Consider the following 17282-nt stretch of genomic DNA (forward strand, 5'->3'; position numbering starts at 1 on the left):
ATTAGCTTATAAGCTATAGTTCCTTGTGTCTGTTCCCTCTCTTTCCCAATCTCTAATTACCATTGTCCATACTAAATGCTTTTCGGGTTGCAATAACTGGAGTCAATACAGCTCTGTGGTGCTTTTTTTTTTTTTTTTTTTAACCAGTTATCCCCAACTCAACATACTCCACAAGCACCAGTGCTTTACAAGTGTAACAGTTACTGAGGAGCAAATTAGACCTCCCAGATTGAAATCCCAGCTTAGACATCTACTATAAACTTGTTATGTTCTTTGATCTTTAATTTCATTATCTGTAAAAACAAGGATATTAAAAGTACACTTAGCTCGTTGGGAGGTTGAAGGGCTGTGTGAGATAATAAATATGGAATGTTCAGCACAGTTCTAGGTATGTATTGACATTTTTAAATGTTTCCTGTTGCTATTATTTTGGGAATAGCGTAGCACCCAGAATATAGTTTTAGTTTCCCTCACTATTATACATTTATTTCTTAAAAGACCAGTGGAAGCTGTAAGGAGCTATTCCTTTATGCACAGATATGTATGCCTTGTTAAATTCCTTAAAGTTAAGGTAAAGTATAGGAAAAGACAGTCTTCACTGAAGGACCCCAGAAATCCAAACCTCCACCCCTTCTAACTGACCAGGTTAGTTTATAGTGTTTCAATTTCTGATCAGGTTTGAAATGATGTTATAGTAAACATTCTTGTGTTGTATGCTATCTTTTTACCTATGTAAAATGCATTAATGATAAGAGTGCACTGCACTTGCAAAATCCAAAACTCCCCAGAATTCAGGATATACATTCATTAATCTCATTAAACTCATTAGATATCCCAAACTCTGGGGAGGCTAAGTGATAAATAGTCTCTCTACTTGAGACAATTGAAAGGCCAGACTGCCCTTGCAAAGCTTGTGTTGTCACTCACTAACACACACAGTCTGTTGAAATCTATTCTCAGTAAACTATCGCAAGAACAAAAAACCAAACACCGCATATTCTCACTCATAGGTGGGAATTAAACAATGAGAACACATGGACACAGGAAGGGGAACATCACACTTCAGGGACTGTTGAGGGGTGGGGGGAGGGGGGAGGGATAGCATTGGGAGATATACCTAGTGCTAGATGACAAGTTGGTGGGTGCAGCGCACCAGCATGGCACATGTATACGTATGTAACTTACCTGCACATTGAGCACATGTACCATAAAACCTAAAGTATAATAATAATAATAATAATAATAATAATAATAAAAAACAAAAAAAAAACAAAAAAAAGAATAAAGGAATGTGATATCTCATAAGCAATCATCAAAAAAAAAAAAAAAAAGAAATCTATTTGTGGAGCATCTCTAAAGGCCATGAGCCTATCAGAGGAAAGATAAAATTTAAAAGAAACAAAATGCACCAAAAGCACCAAATTAATAATATATAGAATATGAGGTAGTGATAAATGATATGGAGGAGAAAAAATATATAGGAAGACAAGGAGTAACATGGAGGAGTTGCTGATATTTTTACATAGCATAATCAGAGAAGGCCTCTCTAACAGAGAAGTCTTTGAGCAGTGGTGATTAGAAGCAAATAAAGCAGCAAGTCATGCAGGTACTGGAGGAAGAGTGTTGCAGGCAGAGGGAACAGCAAGATCAAGGCCCTGGGGCAAGGAAATTCTTGGAGCTCTCCAAGGATGACACAGAGGCCAGAGTGGTGAATGAGGTGTAAGCAGATAGTGTAAGGAGGTGAATGGGCAGATTGTGTAAGCAAGCTATGAGCATTCAGATATGATGCTGGACCCGATTATGTATAACTTTGTAGGCATAGAAATAGATTTGGTTTTCACTAAGTCGGGAAGTCATTTAAGGGTATGGAAGAGAGGAATTAAATAATCTTAACTGCACTATTTTAAGAAGATAGTTCTGGCCCCAGAGGTCAACATAATCTGTAAAATGGAAAGAGTGGAGTGAGTTATTAGATTATTGTTATAATCTAAGTGAAGAGTGATAGTGACTGTTACCAGGATAGGAGTGGCACAAATGGTGAGAAGTAGATGGGTTGTGCATTCTACTTTGAAGATGGGGCTGAAAGGATTTGCTCAGGTTTGGGTTATAAGGTGTAAGAAAAATAAGGGAGTCAAAATTGAGTCCAAACTTTTTGACCTGAGCCTCTAGATTGTTGGAGTTGCTGTTAACAGAGGTGGGAAAGATTAGAAGAGGATGCTGGGGATGGGGATATCAGTTTGTTATTGTGCATAAAGTTCAGAGACAATGGTTTGAGGGCATTGGTTTTCAAACTAGAACATGCATTAGAACCACCTAGAGGACTCACTAAAACAGGATTGCCGAATCCAAACCCTGAAGTAGATTTTTCTTTTGTCTTTTTTTTACCCTAGGGTTTTTGATTTAGTGGATCTAGAATGGGATGGGACCCAATAATTTGTATTTCTAACAAGTTGCCAGGTGATGTTGATGCTGCTGGTCCTGGGACCACACTTGAAGAATGACTTTTCTAGTGTTGAGAGTATCCATGGAAGGCATGGCTAGGGTAAAAAAAGCCCCAGGGCATTAGCAGGGGGGAGTTGAAGTATAGTTAGTGGAATGCTTTCTGCACCTGGACTGCTGGAGTACCCCCTTTGGTTCTACTTTCTTCTACCTCATGGCCAATATTGATACGTGTGAGCCCATGGTCAACAACAGTTTTTGAGTTTTGATCCTGCTTCACATTTGGTCACAAAGAACCCTGTGAAAGGAAATATTCTAAACACACGAAGAGTTGACTCAGACACTAGCTTTTGCTTCTTCTCCAGTTAAGTCTAATTTATCTAGATAGGCTGCAGACACCAACCTAACTCCATACCCATTTCTATGGGAAGAGATATGCCAAAGAAACTAATTTGTCTGACAAGTTTACATTTAAGAATCACATTTTTTTTGCTTTAGATGTCATATAATTGAAAGCAAATTATTTTCTAGGTACAAACTTAATTTGATAATTGTATTGTTCTGAAATTAATTCTGGCATTTAAAGAAGAAAATCGTTTCATCTTATAGAGAAATATTCTAGAGAGAAAAATCGAGTGAACATCCACTTCTTTTTAAAAGTTATAGCTTATAGCAAAACTCACAAAAAAACAGACAAGCAAACCTTTATAGTGAAAACACAGTTTTGCAATAATGATCATGACAGTCTATGTAATGGAAAAATTCTTTTGATAAGAATTTATCATTACGTTAGTGGCCTTTAATCATTCTTGACTATGGTCTACTATAAAACTATGTTTCATATCACAAAAAATACACAAATCATTGTTTACCTATAGATGTTATGAATATATATATATAATTTTTTGAAATAATTTTTACCCTGAGTATATGACAGATGTTTACTGTGCTATGCCCTATCAGTTTTAATATTGCTGGCTTTTACCCACTAAATTGAGAACCAAGATGGCATAATTAAAAACATGGACTCACAAGGCTGATAGGGTTGGAATCTTGGCTCTGCCTGTAACTGTGTGATCTTGATGAAATTGCTTAACCTCTCTTTGCCATCAGTAAAATGGGAATAATGATATATCTACCTTATAAGGCAGTTATAAGGATGAAATGAGTTAAAGAACTTAGAATGGTGACTGACATATAGTAAACACTATGGAAGTATTAGTTACTAATATTGTTTTCACAACCCAATGATATGTAATGGCTTGAAGTTTGAAAAAACAAACAAACAAAACAACACTTATTTGGATGACTAAGACTAACTTCACCCACCTACCACCTTATCTTCCAACACGTATAAAAAATTAGTAAATTAACTTTCTCAGAGGCAACATTAATAAATTCTTTTGTATGGAGGGTGAAACAGCTCCATTTCCTTTTAAATCCCTAGTATGTTCTTTTAAAGTGTAATTGTAAGTCTTTTGGGGAGACAAGGTATGATCTCTTGAAACTCCAGACTATAAAAAGAAAATTCTTCCTTAGATGATGTTTTATTCATTGGTGTGGTGTCTTGCATTTAATATATTTTCAAAAACTATTTGTTTAAAATGAGTGTAAATCTTAATGGAAAAATTTTCAAGGAAACCAAGTGATGCATATAGATAATAAATTAATAACTTTGTAATTTACAATGATTTTACATTCATGTGTCTTAAATCTGTAATTCAAATTGTATAACGTGAAATGCTAAATTGAAATATAAAAGTTTGAGACTCTTCAAGAGTCACCATGTACAGTGTACTAGTTATAGATAATTTGTCAAAACACATAGCCCCAAATTATAATGGTTCAAATGCAATGTAATGTTTGCTGATCACCCATAAAACAGTCCAAAGTGAGTTTTCCAGCTGTGGAAAGGGTAATCTGAATCTGTTACATGCATCACTCTGAGGCCCAAGCCCATAGTGGGTGTGCTGTCTTAAAGCTTGACTTCCAGTGTAATTCTGGTTACCACTATTCCAGCTCTCTGGAGGGAGCCAGTGCAGGTTGAAGGATGACAAGTGGGATTTAGCGTCAGGAGTGGAAGTGTCACATAAGACCTCCCATTTATCTGTCATTTGTCAGAACTCAGTAACATGGTCACTTAACTGCAAAGAAGGCTGGGATGTGTGATCCAGTCTTGTGCCAACAACAAAAAAAGAAAATAGATTTTAATAACAAATCGCAGACTCTGCCAAACATCATTAAGTTCTATTGCAAAAAATTCCTTGTTTAGCACTATTTAGGTCAATGTGTTCTCATTATATTTGACTAGGAACCCTATTTTTCTCTCTTGGCACCTCTTAACACACTATAGAAAACAACACACTTTGGAAAAGGTGGTTGTCAGGAAACTATCAAATCGCATAATGAAAATAATCTTACATTTTCCAAGAACGATGAGAGAAAGATTGTTTTAACTTCTTCAAAATTGATTAGGACACAGATGCAGAACAAATAAACTATATATTTAACAAATATACAGTTAAATCATTATTAGTCGAATACCCTTGTAACAGTCACCCAGGTGGCAGAACCTTCCCAGCTACTTGGAAGGAAGAGCTTCACAACTTCCTCCGGATTATAACTTCCTTGCTTCCCTCAAAAGTAAATTCTGCCCTGATGTCTATGGTAGTCCTTTCCTTACTTCTCCTTACAGGTCTAAAACCAGAGTGGTTCAAACATGATCACTTAGTTCTGTCTTTAGATATGTCTTTAAATCTCTTTTAACCTAGCTTCTCCTCCCCTTGCTTGTTTTCCCCCTTCGTAGTGATTTATTGGTGAGGAAACAGGCCACTTGTCCTATAAACATTTTCAGTCTCTCTTTTGTGAATTGCATCTGCATGGTGAGGTTTAGCATGTTCCTTTATCCTTGAATTTCCTGTAAATTGGAAGTTGGATATCAAGGCTTCATTACTCTTTGACAAGACTCCTTCATAGAAAGTGTGCTGTTTACCAGAAAGCACATAATGTGTGGTTATCACTTTTTGTGAGTTTGGCTATCATTGATGGTCAACGACTAGAGCCTTTGCTATTTAGGGAATGCAAAGTGGCTATGTTCAAATTCTATCATTCTTCCTCATTTGTTTGTGGAACTGTTTCTATTAAAAGAATTTTTGCTTCAACTGCTATTTAATTACTCAATAATCCATTTTGTATTGAGGAGGCAAGAAAAATTAATGTCAACTTTTTCTTTGCTGGTTTTCAAAATGGGGAATTTTCTTAGCAGCTTTCACTCTATGTGACTTTTTTGTATTATTACGAAATCACAGATTTAAACAAATTTGATGTGTTTTAATCATTTTCAATTATCATTTATAATAATATTCAGATTCTCCTAGTGATAGTCTTTTAAAATGTGTCCTATAAACATTTCAATAAAGACTGTGGTGGTCCTCATTAGCTTCTGTGCTATATATGTCAGGATGTTTCTGGCTCATCTTGGACATTTCCTTTGTCAGACTTGGAATCAGCTATTTCTCTATAAAGACCTAATTTGTTTTAGTAGTAATGCCTCTTCAGTGCCACAGAAAGAGCTTTAGGAGTGCTTACTGTTACTGGATTCCACTATTTCTAGGTACTTCAGTAGGCAGAACTTTATAATATATATTATTATTTCCTTTATTTTGAAAACAGAATATAAAAGTGGGTATATGCTAATGTTTCCAATTGAAATTCAGAACAATAGGAGTTGGTTCTGTCTTACATCTGTATCTCATTTTTTCTTGATAAACTAAGAATCAAGTTTATCAAGGACATTGAAGATTATAGTTGAAATAGAATATATAATAATTACACATTTGCTTTATTCCACATAAAAGAAAACATTCTCAGAATAATAGTACTACACTACCACCACCATGAGTATTTGAAAACATTAATATTTTTCACATAAATTCTCCTAATTTTTTTACATTTGTGTTTTATATATATCTTCAGAGCATGTAGCTTTTACCTAAGTTCCACCTGTAAAGTGGCTCACTGCAAATCTCTATATTAAAGTATTTCCAGTCATTGGAATGTATGTCTAAAACTCGGTCTCCGGGAAATTCCTAAGATAGGGCTCATGGAAACAATATTTTGAGTTCTTGCATGTTATTAACAGTATATCTATGTTTTTAAAAATTGTTTTTAATTGACACATAATTGTATATATGGGGTACATGTGATGTTCTGATAGATGTGTGTGATGGATTGATACATTGTGTGATTATTAAATCAGGATATTTAGCATGTACATCACTTCATACATTAATTATTTCTTTGTGATGAGAACATTCAGAATCCTCTCTTTTAGCTGTTTTTTTAAAAATGTGATGTAATATTGTTAACCATAATCACCCTACTGTGGCCTGGAACACCAGAACTTATTCCTCTTATCTAAGTGTAGCTTTGTATTCATTGACCAATCTCTCCTCATTTCACTCTCTCCCCTACCTTCCCCAGCTTCTGGCAACCACTATGACATCAACCTTTTTAGAGTCCACATAGGAGTAAAATCATGCCATATTTGTCTTTCTGTACCTGGTTTATTTCACTTAACCTAATGTCCTCCATTTTCATTCGTGTTGCTGCAAAAAAAAACAGGATGTCATTTTTTGTGGCTGAATAGTATTCCATTGTGTATGTCACATTTTCTTTATCCCTTCATCCACTGATGGACACTTAGGTTCACTCCATATCTTGCCCATTATGAATAATGCTTCCATAAACATGGAACTGCAGATGTCTCTTCAACATAACTGATTTCATTTCCTTTGATTTTGTTTCCCACTACTACACAGTAGTGGGAATGCTGGATCACATGGCAGTTTTATTTTTTATTTTTTGAGGAAACTTCATACTGTTTTCCATAATAGCTGGGCTAATTTACATTCCCACCAAAAGAGTTTAAGTTCCTCTTTTTCCCTATCCATGCCCAGCACTTTTTTTGTCTTTTCGATAATAGCCATTTTAATTGGAATGAGGTGATATATCATTTTGGTTTTCATGTGCATTTCCCCAATGATTAGTAACGTTGAACATTTTTTCATTTACCTGTTGGCCATTTGTATGTCTTCTTTTGAGAAATGTCTATTCAGGTCTTGTGTCCATTTATCTTTAGTCATTATAATTGAAAGTGAGCTTTGCTGGATATAAAATCCTTGGATCATGTTTTTTTTTCTTTGTGTATATTAATTATGTTTCTACATTTTCTTCTCTCATAAAATTTTCCTGTAAAAAAGTCTAATGATGATATTTTATTTTCATTATAAGCCAATACTCAAAGAATTTTTTTCTCTTTTATAAAGCTTAATAATTATACTAGGTTATGTCTCAGTATTGGTGATTCTGATGTGCCTTTCCAATAAGTAGTTGAATTTTTTTCTCTATTTTTATTGGAAAGGTTTTTGAATCTTCTTTTTATTAAGTTCTGTGCTCTTTCTTTGGTTTTCATTTTCATGAAATTCTATTACATGTATGTGGTATCTGCTTTTCCTTACTTCTCTATTTGCCAAGTTTTTTCAAATTCTTTTATATCTCTTTTTGAATGTTTTTGTAATTTTTTTCTTTACATCTTTAATTTCTCTTGAAGCATTATTTGTTGTATTTTTATTCTTGTATTTCTTCTTGTTTCATTTTTATTTCTGAAAATGATTTTTAAAGTTCTAATTATTTATTGGGTTCTATTACCTAATTTTTGAATTTTTTCTAATTTTTATGCTGTTCTTTTATATCTTGGGTCATTTCTTAAGTGACTTTTAACCCCTTTGGATACAGTAGTTTTTATCTGTTTTGTGTGCATTTCTTTCTGCTGCACTGCCTAATCTGTGGGGATGTTAATCTGCCCTTTATTCTTTTTCCTTAGAATATCCTTTCATGGAATTTAATTTTATCTCTTTATTTGTTTACTTTTCTGTGAAATTAGTTTCTGTGAACTTTTAAAAGGGAGTATGGATGAGGATTGTTTTCTTCTCATTTGATTTCAAGGCTCCAACTCTCTCTCTCTCTCTCTCACACACACACACACACACACACACACACACATGGTCAAAAATAAAACAGCTTACTTTGTGAGATTTAATGTTTCCCATTTCCTTCCTCATCTTGCTTCCTGGTCCTTTCTTTTTCCTCACTGCTATTTTCCTTGTTTTGCTCAGTTGAGAAATTCTTCCCACCTGTTTCTGTTTAGTAGAGTGGCGGGGGATAGGAGGAGATTGTTCTGGAAGGGAGCTCTGGCTTGTTAATGTTGGCCGTTCAATAGATCCAGACTGTGTCAGCTTCCAAGACCTCTCCATAAACCCCTTATATTCACCTGCTCTTGAAGTGTGCAAATTTCTCAAGGTCTCAGCTTTAGTTCCCCATTTTGGTTGCCTTGGGTCATCAGATTGCCCCATTTTTACTTTCTGCTCTCTTCTGTCAGATGCTGATATCACACAGGTCCAGAGCTTCCGTTGTTGGTCCCACCTGCTTGTGGTTTGGGATTTGTGGTGATGGGTTGTCACTTAATTCTCCTGAGCATATGGTCTGTGTGTTTTTCATTTTGCTCTCCTTATTGCACTGTGTTGTGAAAAGATCGTGTCTCTACTTCTGTGACGATCTCCTAAGAATATCTGAGAACTGTATTAAACATGTGACGCATGAGTAACAGTTCTTCAGATTCAGATTTTTCTGTTCTATGCATTTTCTCATTCCTTGTCAGCTTTGGAGAACCAGGGTTTAATTTCATTAAAAATTTCTTCAGAAAGCTCTGCAAAAGTTTTTCTGTGAACTTTTTACGCTATTTTTCCAAATAAGAAAACTAAAGTTCTTGAAGTATAGATCCATTTTGGCCTCAGGAAAAGACAGACAGAGAAACAGCAAAGCTACTGACATAGGGCTAATCAGCTATCCAAGGGAGAGACCATCTCAGAATTATCAGTTAGACCCTGTAACAGAATAAAGGCATTGGGTTTCTATCTCTGATGGAAGCTTACAAGGCCAGGCCTTGGAGTCATGCTCATCCCCAGACAAGAAATTTGCAGACTGATTTAAATTCACAAATAATTGGATTTATCACAGGTTTTATTAAACTCTGATTATTAATAGTTCAGTGATAATGAGAAAAATATCAAGTTATACCTCCTTGTTTAGATGTATTTAAAATGTCTTATCTAAATTATCTGTCGGTCATCTTTTATATGAGTAAATTAAAACTCAGTTACGTATATTTTTATTAATTTACTGATGGATTCTATTTTTCTAGAAAATGCTGTCTAGATTTTATAGGAAATGTTATGAGAAAAAAGATTATATTCTTTTCATCGGATATACATAGCTATGGGAAACTCTTACATTCAGACAATATGATCATAATCCAGGGTTGGCCATTTGTCTGCTAACGGCAGCTTACAAAAAAATAGTCATATTACCCGGGAAGAACCAAATTATTACACATAACATTTATTATTTGTATGCTCTACACCAGACACAGTACAATGCACAGAATGTCTAAGAAAATTAAGACACTGACTCTCAAATTGCCCATAGGAAAGAATGCACAAACATAAATACATGTAACAGAAATGTTTACTAGATGAGGCAATCCCATTTATTATGGGTCCAAGCATGTCAATTGAGGCTCACAGAAAGGACATCTGATTTCATCTTGAGGGATATGAATACAGGTATTTAAATCAGGCAAAAGGCTTTACTTCTAGAGATAACAAAATATGTGAAGGCATAATGTCATAAGGGAAGATTGAACTTTAAGGTAAATGCTGCTTTACAAAAGTGGTAAGTCATGAAGGGGTTTCTGTACTAGACACTAACTGGTTCTAACTGGATCATCTTCTTCCCTAGCAAATAAACATTAGCTATATAACCTTGATTTTTTTTTAAATAAAACTGGTCCAAAGTTGACTTTTGGTTAATTATTCACACATCATTTTCCCACTTCTATATGCAGGAAATTGACAATATGTCTTTATATAATTACTTTAGTGAAGAGAAGATCCAGAATTGTATTTGAGGAGTCTTGATCTAATAAAGAAATCATCCAGATAGATGTAAACATCCTTTCTCTTCTTTTTTCACTTATCCTCACCCTCCTCCATCTCTCTTGTGGATAATTCATTATTTTATGGACTTTGTATAAACAGCTAATAGAGAGAAAGAAATAAGGATAAAAACACTAACATTAAACTTTCTATAAATAGCTATTAGAAAGAAATAAAGAGAAACAGTAATCTATCACTTGTTAGCAGTACTAGGAGAATTTTTATAAGATGAAGTGTGAAAATACTGCCTGAGATGAGGTTGAATCATGTTCATGGATTTCAGTCACCCACGCAATCCTCTTTGCCTGTTTCTATGGGAAGAAACTTAGTAGGGGAGTAAGATGCAGTGTTGGTTTTCTTTATATTAATATCTAATTATCTGAAACTGTATGGTATGAAATGTGGATTACCTCAAGAAGATATTTTAGAACTATACCCATCAGACTTATACACATATGGACTGTGAGATCTGAGGAAGAAAATTCTTAAATCTCATCAAATTTCATTTCATCCCCATTCTTCTTTCTTATCTAGGTTTAGATGCAGAACTAAGGTTTAGAGTATATAAGCGAATTGTTCAAAGTTACATAGTAATTTGATTGATGTGTGTATGTTTTATTTTCTCTTTTACTTGATAGCTTAGACTAAGCAGATACCTAAGCCTTTACATGTATTCACTTGTTTCAGACATTAATTGATTACTTTATAAGATAGAAATGCAGGAGAGCACTAATCAGGAGTATCTACCAAGATACTTTCATTTTATTTTATTGACAAATCATTTGTTATTATTCTGCCACATGAGAAGAAGCATTCAAATTAATTGGTAAAATAGTAATAAATTATTGGTAAGCATTTAGCATGGAACTCATGTGCAGATAATTAAGAATAATTGCTTGGTTTCATGGGCCCTTCTTGATTATCCAGAGACAATTTGATTCAATTAAGTATAAAATTATAAGTACTGACAGATCCAAATACAAAATCACATGAATAGTGAATGTGTATCAATGGTCCAAACTTTTACAATTAGAAGAAAAATTTGTGGCATGCTTTTTGCATATTTTAATGCAATCCAACATAATAATTTTGGTTCATAGCCAAGACTCAGTATACAGGTTTTGTTCTTTACTACTATATCTGAAAGAGGAATAGGAATAAAAAACAAATAAAATATCCCACATATAGAAATGGTGATTTGATGATCTGCATCCAGAGACTTTTATTTTTCCCATGACTTAAGAATCTATGGGCCTCGTTAGATTGGGGGTCTGGGATTGCATGTTGTGAACATGTTTAATGGTATTTGTTGAAAAACTGCAACATATAATTGAGATTAAGACTTTCAGGGAGTGACATGAGAAGTAGAAGCCATGATCCAACATGCCCTAAAGGAATTTGTAAAGAAAGTAAGAGGCAGGGTGATGAAGAAACAGAATGGCGATGTAAAGAAAGGTAGCACCTGAGGATACATGTAGGTATATGTGTTTAGAAGCAGTTCTATACAGAATTTCCTAAGCATGAGTGGAAGTTTGCTCAAAAAGGAAGAGAAGAACATGGTATTGTTAGAAAAAAGACTGAGAGGAGTGAGGCTTGATTAGTGTTCTGAAAACGGTGAATAGGATTTGGAGGACAGTGGAAAGAAGATTGTTCGAGTAGGAGGAGCTTGAAGGCCCACTGTGGGTAGACCAGCTGGATGAAATCTGGCAGGCCGGTTGACCTGGGTCAAGAGCATTATAGGAGCTGAGGCTACAGGAGGACATGTGGAGCCACAGGTATCATGATATTTGCAGGATATCTTTGGAGTTCACATTTTCACATTAATTTTGCCAGGAGGGCAACAGCATGCAGTTGTCCATGCTCTGTGGACCAAAGGCACTCCCAAATAAGAGGAAGATTCTAGTGTATTGGCATTATTGATTTTATAATTCCCTTTCTATATCTCTGTGTTCTAGTGTTTAAAAAATGATTTTCTCATGAAAATTTTCTGTGTGATTATTTTTATTAGTCTAGACTATCTGAGGTCACAGGGCAGTTTCTTCCTTTTTTTTTTTTTTTTAAAAAAAAAGCATTTAAACATTCAAAATGTATGGATCTCTTACATTGTTGCAGACTATTTGAGAGTACAGTGTGAGTTTAAATGATAGAAATAGTCTCCATGTGCTTAATTATATATGGGAGATAGAAATGTAGCCTTCAAGGTAACACAGGAAAAACAAAAGAGTTGTCAGGTGGAAAAAAAGAATTTATAATAATTCACAGAATGGTTTCATTTTCTAAGTAATATGTTTAACCCTCTAGATAATCTATTCCCTATATTGTTACATATGTGCCTACTTATACCTGTATATCTTATATAATTTATCAAATAACTTTCCCACAGTTAACTTTTCCTACTCTGATTTTAATAGTCATGCGATCCCCACACAATGCAGAGAAGAACTCGCCACCTGCTAAGACCATCACTGAATTCAAGGACTTGTGCTGAAGACTCACAGGTGCAGCCTTGCCTCCTTAATGAAAATTGCTTCCAGTTCCAGTACAATCTAACAGGTACAGTTAAAATCTATGACCTTGTCGTTTTCCCTGAACATTGACTAATGAGAGAATTTTTGTGTGTGTTTTCATTCTCAAGATTAAGAATGGAGAGTAGAATGTGTGAGTGTATTGCATAAAAGCCTGAGGACTTGATGTTTCTAGTATCCCCTCACAGAAAGAAATGCCCACTCTTGGCATGTAGAATCAGCAAGGCCACATAAAATCTCTGTGGTAAGAGAAGCTTAGAAAGATTTGGCAACATTTCAGCAAAATGTTGATTTAAGCCGTGATAAACTGAAACAACAAAAATAAGTAGCAGAGAATAATTTACCATTGAGAGAAGAATGTAATCATACTGTCATAGAATTCGGCTCTTTCGTGCCTTTTATTATTTCAGAAATCTGAGCTTGTGAGATACTTTCTGTATGGGTCTGAATAAGAATGAATGCTACGACTGACTGGTCAGGGATGTTTTCGAGGCACTGGGAATTACATCAGTCTAGATGGTCGGCTGCTGCTCAGGATTTTTCCAGGCACCACAGTGCTCAGTGTCTAAAACCAGAGGACTGTTATAGTTACATTGATCTGCTACTTGCCATTCCCTGCAGCAGCAGACATTCCATAATGCTACAAAATGTGGAACCATGTTAAGTCACAGCATTGAATTCAATACTGACAACCAAACCACCACATGCCTGCAGAGGCAAAGCAATTGCCTTTTCTGAAAGAAAAAAAAAATCCTCACCACAGCCACGTTGGCTCTGCTGAGATTCCTCTTGTGGAAAACCTCATAGTGACTTCTGTGGGGCTGTCTGATTGTCTTCATGGGTAAAGATGACCTGGTGTATTTGTCCTTTTTCTTTAGAGAAAAGATCTCTGGTTTTTATAGTACTGTTTCAGAAATACAATAAAACTTGTTTCATTGGAAGAGCATATCTTTGAAACACTGATTTTACTATACGTGGGTTTGCTATTCTATTCCTATTAAACTATTAGATCATCTACCAATATGGAAAATTTCCTTAAAGAGATTTTATATGACCAAGGGTCTTCCTTTCTACTGACACCAAAAATAACAGTTGTTTAAAAATCAAATTAACTTTGGGATAATTTATTCTAATTCTTCACCATCTAGTTTGTAATATGACTAGCCAAATCTGTAAAACTTTTTCTCATGATAGAATAATCTGAAAAAAATATAGTTTCTGTAACAGTCCATACAGTTTTATGTGTCTTTCCCTCTTTCTTTCCCGGAGCATCTCTTTTGACTATTCTGTATCAAATGCACTAAATGATTTAAATGATTGAATTTAGTATTGAAAATGTTTTCAAGTTTACATAAAAGATTGGTGTCTTAGTCTGTCCTGGATGCTATAACAAATTGCTATAGACTAAGTAGCTTATAAAACACATAAATGTATTTCTTATAGTTCTGGAGGCTGGAAGTCCAAAATCAAGGTGCTACTAGATTCAGTGTCTGGTGAGGAGGGCCTGTGTCTCTAGACAGTGCCTTCTAGCTACATCCTCACAGGATGGAAGGCGCAAACAAGCTCCCTTAGGCCTCCTTTGTAAAGGCACTAATTTCATTCATGAGAGCTCAGCTCCCATATTCTAATTATCCCCCAAAGGTTCTCCCTCAAAATACCATCACCTAGAGGGTTAGGATTTAAATATATGAATTTTGCAGGGGGACACAAACATCTGGACAATAGCAACTGGCATCATTTCTGGGTTGTTTTTTCTCCAATTATCCTCAACAAATAGTTGATTCTAAAGTGGTTTTTCTTTACCATCCTGGTTAGTATCTTTCCTCTTCTACTCCAGCTAACCATGAGATGGTTTCTAACAAATCATTGGGTCTTTATCTCTGGAAAGCAAATTTAAGTAGGTAACTCACTTTTCTTTGTGTATTTGTTTTTTGTTTGTTTTGCAATAAGGGCATTGCACGATGCTTCCCAAAGCTACCTGGAAATGATTTTAGGATTATGTGTGGATTATTCTCCACCAATGCAGATAATCAAAGATCTGTTGTATTTTGCTCACATGGCCATAATTTTGAAACTCAGTGTGGGTGATCCTATGCCTGTAGAGTGGAGCACATGCCAGCTGAGTGAAAACGCACCCTGTGGTCAAGGCATCAGGACCCGCCTGCTAAGCTGTGTGCGCAGTGATGGCAAGCCAGTCAGCATGGACCAATGTGAGCAGGTACTGTGTTTATATTCATATCTCACTTTCAAGGCTTTGTTTTTCTTAATATTGGTCTGCAGTTCCATGATGTCCAATATAGATAACAGACTGATTTCTTCTCATCTCAGCTTAGGTTCAGTTAGAGTAAAGGGTGCCAGTATAGTATGGTTATAGCTCACTAGTTTGAATTTAGTCAAAATGACTGGGAAAGGTCATTTTTGTAGTGGAGAAATGGGTTCATTAAAAATATACGTTTTTATTACTTATAAAAATTTATTTAACTGTACTTGTTTGCCAAACTGTTGACCTTGGGTGACTTTAATATTTAAATATGATTCTTTTGTATTGGACAGGTGATTCATTTGCATATGTGATAATACTGTCCCTTGCATAGAAGACGAACATGGACACTTGCCATTACATAATCATGTCAGTTTGCTTAAGCAGATAATATTTGGATAAATAGCAGAGATTTTTCTTTTCAACCTACATTAAAATGCATCCCTGCCAAGTTTCAAATTAATGGGTTCTGAATCTTTGTAATTTTATAGCCCTCCTTTTTTTTCTCTGTTCCAAACTATATGGAGTTCAGACAAAAGCTATAGTCAGACCTTTTCCAAAGAACTTGGCATTTTCTTGGCAACATATAAATGAAAAACACTATGGGGGCAGTTTAATAGAAGTAAAGATACTATCACACTTCAAGAATCACTGAAACAATCTTTGGATAAATTGCAAAAAGGGGACCAGTAAACTCACGTTTCCCCAGAAACTTCTTTAACAAACTGGCAAAATGAAAATTGGTGGCATTTCTCTTAAGAGAGGTGGAATACATCAGTGGGAATTAAAACAAAACAAACCTCTGTCACCTATCCTGACTTCGCTCTGTTTTGTCACAACACGCTCATGCTCTTTAAACCAACAGAGCAGCTGCAGACTACGTCACCAGTCCTAAGAACAGAACATCTGAAATGGATCTCCATTTGGTCAGATTCTGAAACTGACTGACACAGGGCAAAATGCTGTATACCATGATTTATTTTAACATATATTTTATTTAATCAGCCTCTGAAGAAGTTGTCTGTGTCAGGGAAAAAAAAAATCATTAATCTACAACTCCCAATAGGTGAGCATTGTTTATTTAGTATACGTAATGAGTATTTTCTTTTGATACAAAAAGATATAAACTATTCATTAACAGAAAGTCAGTTTCTCTGATTTCCGGATACCATATGCCCAATAAATATGTAAAAAATACCAGTTTAAAGAAATCTCAAATTATTAATGAAACTAGAATATCCATATATCTCAGATGGATTATAGGTCTCATTATGATAGTATCCATTTTACCCACTTGGCAAGTCATTGTACTATAATCATTAATTTTAGCTTGGTAAGGATATTGCTAACATATAACACATGTTGAATGTCAAAGTTTTCCTAAGTAAGCACACAAATAGTGTGTTATTCCTAGAGCAGAATTTTTTATTATTCTTTCTGTGTTTCTCAGGTGCTTTATTCTTTCACTAGGACCTCCGCTACCTTGGCCATTAGAAAATTTGTATGGTTTGCCAAGATGCTGCTTTCAGAGAGGACAAGAAAAAAAATAAACTGTATCATCAACTTGACCCGTCGTTAAGACCAGGATTGTTTTTAGCCCAGGCTTTTTTATACACTTTAGATGGGTTGCTGATTGTATATTCATCCCCACATTATTTATTGTCTAGCCTAGCTGGCTTTCTGTGTTGGCCCTCTATGTACTTTTGGCCTATTCAGAAGCACAAAGTGCCTGAAGTTGGCATTGAAGTGTCTTTCTGGTTCCTTGCTGATTGAGCAACAGGACAGATCTCTGTGTAACGAGACACCTCTACTTTCCTGGCAGCCTAATAGAGTTTAGGATTTTATAAAAAGAAATTTTGGCTGACAAATTTTTATTTGGTAATTAAAGGACAATCATTTTCTATGATTGTCACCAATTTATATAAGAAAGGATATACTTCGCCACTGAAATAGGGAAAGGTTTTTATCACAGAGTAAAGGCGAGTCTTTCCCATGAAAGGACAG

General features: G+C 35.1%; 1 protein-coding gene across 5 annotated transcripts in view; it reads left to right on the forward strand.

Moving 5' to 3' along the window:
* Positions 1-17282, forward strand: part of THSD7B (thrombospondin type 1 domain containing 7B) — a 906384-nt gene that overhangs the window by 832498 nt on the left and 56604 nt on the right. For all 5 annotated transcript variants that reach the window (XM_054478924.1, XM_063647426.1, XM_063647428.1 and 2 more), the window contains 2 exons: positions 12905-13046; positions 15121-15236. In XM_054478924.1, coding sequence (XP_054334899.1) covers positions 12905-13046; positions 15121-15236 — 258 coding nt within the window. The remainder of the gene's footprint in view (positions 1-12904; positions 13047-15120; positions 15237-17282) is intronic.

Source organism: Pongo pygmaeus, chromosome 11, assembly GCF_028885625.2.
Source record: "Pongo pygmaeus isolate AG05252 chromosome 11, NHGRI_mPonPyg2-v2.0_pri, whole genome shotgun sequence".
Taxonomy (NCBI): domain Eukaryota; kingdom Metazoa; phylum Chordata; class Mammalia; order Primates; family Hominidae; genus Pongo; species Pongo pygmaeus.